This window comes from Micromys minutus (assembly GCF_963924665.1).
Source record: "Micromys minutus genome assembly, chromosome: 16".
NCBI classification, from domain to species: Eukaryota; Metazoa; Chordata; class Mammalia; order Rodentia; family Muridae; genus Micromys; species Micromys minutus.
In genome coordinates, this window is record NC_137985.1 from 32,163,318 (window position 1) to 32,169,565 (window position 6,248).

Consider the following 6,248-nt stretch of genomic DNA (forward strand, 5'->3'; position numbering starts at 1 on the left):
GCTGCCTAAGATATATTTACACATAAAATGGGTTTAAGCAGAGTTACACTATAATTGGAAAACAGTGTTCTTCCTAGACACCATGGACCACCAAATAAAAACCAAGATCCAGAAATGAGTTATCTAACAATTGGAGTTATTTGCCATTGATGTCTCACAGATGCCCCCAATATTATAAGCTAATGCCACCGCTCTTGAGTATGCCCATAACTTGATGGTGAGATCCTATTGCTGATGACACTATATATTAAATCATAACATGGAGAAGTAAAGCTTATGTATACCTAGATGCTTTATCCCAATTATCCAGTTTTTATAGTGCTAAATGTCTATGCATGCCACCACAGGAGAAAAGTAATAATGAATTTTGCTCAGCAGTGAACCTTGATAGTTATAACAGCAGATGATATCACAGGACATAACTATTGGTGCAATAATGACATAAATCTTGTGGGGGTAACTAATGACTTTCTGATTGGGTTTCAGGTGTGATACACAGGAAAGGTTCATTCCTAGAATGATTCTTGGTACCAACTACCTGAGACTAGATAGGTCACAGATCCTAGGGAAGGACCTATGACTGTTTTTCTCTCTGAATGTAGTATTAAGCTGACCCCTAATAAATTTCCATCATATATTATACCCATGAATTGGTGTATCTCTCAACCTTCATCAGAGATGCTTTGTTTGTCAGGAGATGTGATTAACACAGATATATACAGATGGTCAACAGGTATCTAACAAGAGATGGAGAGTGCTCAACCCTAAATGGGATCTCCACATCATTGTCTTCCAAGTCTCAGGGTTCATAAGGGGAGTAAAGATGAGAAGATTGTAAGAGCCAGGGGTGATATAGGACTACACTGAAACAACATTTTCAGTATTCAACATGTTCACTGTTCAAATGAGGTCACACTAGTTGCAACAGTTGCCTCAGAACTGTGTGATATCGAACATGATCAAATCTAAGCAAGGAGGGAGGATATGTTCATGATGTTCCACCTCTAGCTGAGGAACTATTTGCAGTTGATGTGGCCCCTCAGGGGCTACTTACACTTACATAGATGTCTGTAAACCATATACATAGTGGAAGTGGCAACAGGATTCAGTGGGTTGAGGGGGGGGTGAGGGAGGGAAGGAGGGAGAGAGGGAGGGAGAGAGAGAGCTTGTTTTATTCACTTTTCTATAAAGGCTATGTTGTTAGGGGATAGTGAGGACAGAGGATGAATTAGGGTCAAATCAGGGATGAACTTGATCAAAACACACTGTGTACATATACATATATATACAGTTTTCAAGCAATAAGAAAAGCATTACTTGCTACCTCCAATAAGACAATGTCATCACTGTCGAACAAGTCTGTAAGAATCATAGCAACAACACCCAATCTCTGGGGGAAATACCCAGGAAACGTACACTATTCCAATTTTAATTAGATACCTATGATTACAAACTCATGAAACCCTCTTGAGTCACTACTAGGTAGCTCATATGACATCAGTAAATAATATTTAACGACCTCTGGGCTAGAGAAGACATTCTGGGTAATACCACCATCAAAAATCATGATCTGCAATCCATAGCCTTTTTTAATCAGAAAAAAAAAATGAAGGTTCTGGATCCATAGTCCAAAATTAATTTTCCTCATCACAAGAAAACCAAATGTAGTGATGGTAGAAAAGAACATTTCTTTTTCTGAGCTATACACTTTACAGTTCAACAATGCCATGTGTATATGTCCTTCTGTGAGGGCAGAGAAGAAGATTCAGTAAGGTCATTTTTTAGTTCCACCATGCACAAAGGTAAGTATTGAATGCATACCTGTGGTTATTTTATTATTTTAACAAAGCTACCTCTGACAGAGCTACTGAGTCTCTGAAGTGTTCTTATGTGCTCTCTTGTGAAATTATCGCTGAACCTGTACTGGGAGATAGAATTTCAATGTAGAAGCGGAACAGAAATGCTGTAGACAAGAATGACTATTGCCCTGCATATTATTCCTAAAGAAATGGCTTTCCATATATTAATGGTCTGCACCTCAGCTCCCATAAAATGTACAAAACAGGTACAGAAAAGGATGGACTTGTGTTTATCTTTCTTTTTTCATTCTTAGTCTTATATTGAAGGCTAGGCTGAAGAGGCCTTAGATTTTATTGTAATGTCATTACTTTTACTGTTCTCACAGATATGACCCAGGAAAGAATGGCTTTAGGAAATGACTCTTCAGTGACCGAATTTATCCTGCTGGGCTTGACACAGCAGCCAGAGCTCCAGCTGCCTCTCTTCTTCCTGTTCTTGGGAATCTATGTGGTCTCTATGCTGGGGAACCTGGGATTGCTTTTTCTGATTGTTTTGAATTCCCACCTGCACACCCCCATGTACTACTTTCTCTTTAATCTCTCCTTTGTTGATTTCTGCTACTCCTCTGTCATAACCCCTAGAATGCTGGTGGGTTTTGTGAAGCAGAACATCATCTCTCATGCTGAGTGCATGACTCAGCTCTTTTTCTTCTGCTTCTTTGTTATTGATGAGTGCTACATTTTGACAGCGATGGCCTATGACAGATATGCTGCCATCTGTAAGCCCCTGCTTTACCAGGTCACCATGTCACATCGGGTTTGTCTCTTGATGACGCTTGGAGTATATGTGATGGGGCTTCTGGAAGCCATTACACATACTGGCAACATGCTAAGCCTGACCTTCTGTGATGGCAACACCATCAATCACTACATGTGCGATATATCCCCTCTTCTACAACTCTCCTGCACAAGCACTTCCATGAATGAGCTGGTGGTTTTCATTGTTGTGGGTTTTAATGTAACAGTGCCCAGCCTGACTATCTTTATTTCTTACACCTTGATCCTTTCCAACATCCTCAGCATCAATTCTGCAGCAGGTAGATCAAAAGCCTTCAGTACTTGTGGTTCCCATGTAATAGCTCTTTCTGTTTTCTTTGGAGCTGTAGCCTTCATGTATCTGAAACCCTCTAGTGCATCTGTGGATGACGATGATAAAGTATCTACCATCTTTTATACAATTGTGGGTCCAATGCTGAATCCTTTCATCTACAGTATAAGGAATAAGGATGTTCACATTGCCCTGAGAAAAACTTTGAATAGAAGTGCATTTACTTAAGTAGAATTTGTAATTTTAGGAGAGTATTATCATGAGACATGTATGGTTTACAACTAGGGAGGCAACTAGAGAGATAACTTTTTTTTTTTTTACTGAGAATTTGCTTACATGCACAAGGCCCTGGATTAACCAATAGCATTTTAAAGCATCAATAATAAATAAATAAATAAATAAATAAATAAATCACTACATCAAAATTCTAAAAGTATGTTCAAATGCAAAGTGTGTCTTCCAATGCAGCTAATATTATTCAAAATTAAGTTAATTATATAGGGAAATCAAAAGTATAGATAATAAAGGATGATTAATTTTTCATACTGTAACAGTACAGAGAATAGTTTATTCTGTAATTACACTAAAGCACATATATTCTTTATCAGTATTGAATATAAAGCAAACACATTCTTTTTGTTTTTGCAGACATCTACCAGTATGGTACATTTTAGCCCTAGAAAGCATGAAGATTTAAGTGCACAACTCTGGATGTTTATTTTACTCAGAAATTTTCAGGTCCTGAGATTTTAAAAATGTACACTTTTATTTTATATTTTTGCTAGTGTGTGGTTAGGGAATAATATTCAGACTCTGTTATATGCTAGGCAAGTACTATTCCACTGAGCTGTGTCTTAAGCACAACTGTGCGGTCTTTGACTAGAGCACAGATAGAGGTATTTTTTTATGTTTCTCAACCACTGAAATACTGATTTAGAGAAACTAACTCAATAATTCAGTTAAAATCTGCCAGAAAAGTTTTAGATTTTACTTTAAAGGTTCCTATGTTTCTCCAAAGGCTAAAGGATGGATGGGAAGTGCCCTTTTCACTCTGGCCCTTTCTGTATATTCTTAAAGCACCCTGGTCACCAGGGTTAGCAGAAGAGTTGATGAGTGTGATATAATTCCAGTGCTCTCAGACTGAAATAAAATGATTTAAGTCATTTATGATAAAGCCAATTTATATTAGGTTTTGTCTCCATGGTGTTAGGTAGGAATGTGTGTAAAGACCTGCTAGACTATTTTGGAAAGAAGTTCATGGAAGAAGTTTACTGTTTATCAGTAGAGAAACTTTTTTTCTCAATTAAAGTATACAGTCTTAAATTATTAGCACTTATTACTTTCTGTTTCATAATTTTGCATGAATGAGCCAGTCCTACACACAGAAAACTGCAGGGTCTCCATGACACAGGCAACAATAGGATATCCAAGAAGAGTCCCAGAGAGGTTCCAGCATTGAGGGTGTAGCAGTAGCCAGAAGCCTGGTACCAGACCAATGACTTACTGCAATAAACATTTGCAAGCAAAGAAGTATGGACAAAAATGGTATACTATAGGACATACTGTGACACACGACAGCATTCATAATGAGATTTTATTTCTCAGTCGGGGATAGTTGCATTATATGAATATAGAGTGCCTGGGGAGGAGGGGGATGCGTGATATGGGATTGCATGATGTCAAACTCACAAAGAATCAGTAAAAAGTTTATTATTATTATTATTTATTATTACTATTACCATTATTACTATTATCATCATCTTTAATCTTTTTTAACAGCCCAGTCATTATCACTCTCCTGTTCTGCCCTCTGACAGTTCTTCATACAATTCCTCATCCCCAGCCTCCAAGTGTATGTCCTCTCCCTACACTCTATCAGGTTTCTCCATTCCTGGGGCCTCAAGTATCTTAAGGGTTAGGTGTGTCTTCTCTCACTGAGGCCAGCCCAGGCAACCCTCTCCTGTATATGTGTTGGGGGCCACTGACCAGCTAGTATATGCTTCCTGCTTGTTGGCTCAGTGTCTGAGCGATCTCAGGAGTCCAGGTTAGTTGAGACTGATTGTCTTTCTATGGGACCATCCCTCAACTTCTTCCAGCCTTTCCCTAATTCAACCATTGGGTCCCCTACTTTAGTCTATTGGTTGGGTATAAATATCTGTGTCTATCTCAGTCAGCTGCTTGTTGGGTCTCTTGCAGAACAGCCAAGCTAGGCTCCCGTCTATAAGTACAACATAGCATCAGTAATAGTGTCAGGCCTTGGAACCGCCCCTTGAGATGGATCTTAAGTTGGGCTGATCACTGGACCTCCTTTCCCCCAGTCTCTTCTCTATTTTTGTCCCTGCAGTTCTTTTAGACAGGAACAATTCTGGGTCAGGTTTTTGACTAAGGGATTGCAACTCCATCCCTCTTGATGTCATGTCTTTCTACTAGAGGTGGATTCCACATGTTCCCTCTCTCCACTTTTGGGCATTTCATCTTTGGGCTCTCCCTTTAAATCCTGAGATTCTCTTACCTTCCAGGTCTCTGGTACATTCTAGAGTGCCCCCCTCCACCTCCCACCTCCTGAGGTTGCATATTTCCATTCATTCTGCTGGCTCTCAGGGCTTTACTCCTGTTCTCCCCCAATACCTGATCATGTTCTCTTTTCCTCTGTCCCTCCCCCTCTACTCTCTCACCCAGTTCCCCCTCTCCCTCCACACTCCGCTTTCTTCTCTCTCCCAAGTGGGGGTGAAGCATCTTCAATTGAAGTTAAGGTATCACTGTATGCAGATAATATGGTAGAATACATAAACAACCCAAAAATTCTACCAGAGAACTTCTACAGCTAATAAAAGTTTTTAAAAATTGTCAAAAATAAATGAGCTAATATCAGACTTTCAAAGTCGTGGCCCAGCAGCAGCTACCTTAAAAAAATCGAGGATACGTCAATTATAAAGTGAACTCTCCTTTTTCCCTGATCCTATATTTGGAACCATAGTAGATGTCCATTTATAACCAGACTAAGTTTCATGAACAATTTGTAGTGAAATTCATGCACAACAAATCTTAACTAAGAAAAGTGTTCATGTTCTGTGGAAGGGATGGTGTTTCTGGCTAATAATACAGACAAGAAAATGTGGGTTAATGTTTTCTAAATGTCAGCTGAAACAGTAACAGAGTTAGGTGGGAGTCCCTTCATCCTGCCTCTTCATGCTCTCATTTAGCTCTGTCAAATGGAAGGACCAATAGAATGGGTCAGGGTTTGAGTCTGGATTCTGCGGGTTTGATGCTTTGTCCACTCAGTCTTAGATTCTAGGCAGCTAATAATAAAATGGTTGTGGTAGTCATTAAATAAATAGTGT

At 39.2% G+C, this 6,248-nt stretch overlaps 1 protein-coding gene across 1 annotated transcript; it reads left to right on the forward strand.

The window, feature by feature from the left end:
• Positions 1-2,184: 2,184 nt before the first annotated feature.
• Positions 2,185-3,135, forward strand: LOC308431148 (olfactory receptor 8B8-like; the record flags this gene model as incomplete). The annotated part of the gene is made up of 1 exon (XM_080930505.1): positions 2,185-3,135. The coding sequence occupies exon 1, from the start codon at positions 2,188-2,190 to the stop codon at positions 3,133-3,135; it is 948 nt and encodes a 315-aa protein (XP_080786631.1). The 5' UTR covers positions 2,185-2,187.
• Between the last annotated feature and the right edge of the window lie 3,113 nt (positions 3,136-6,248).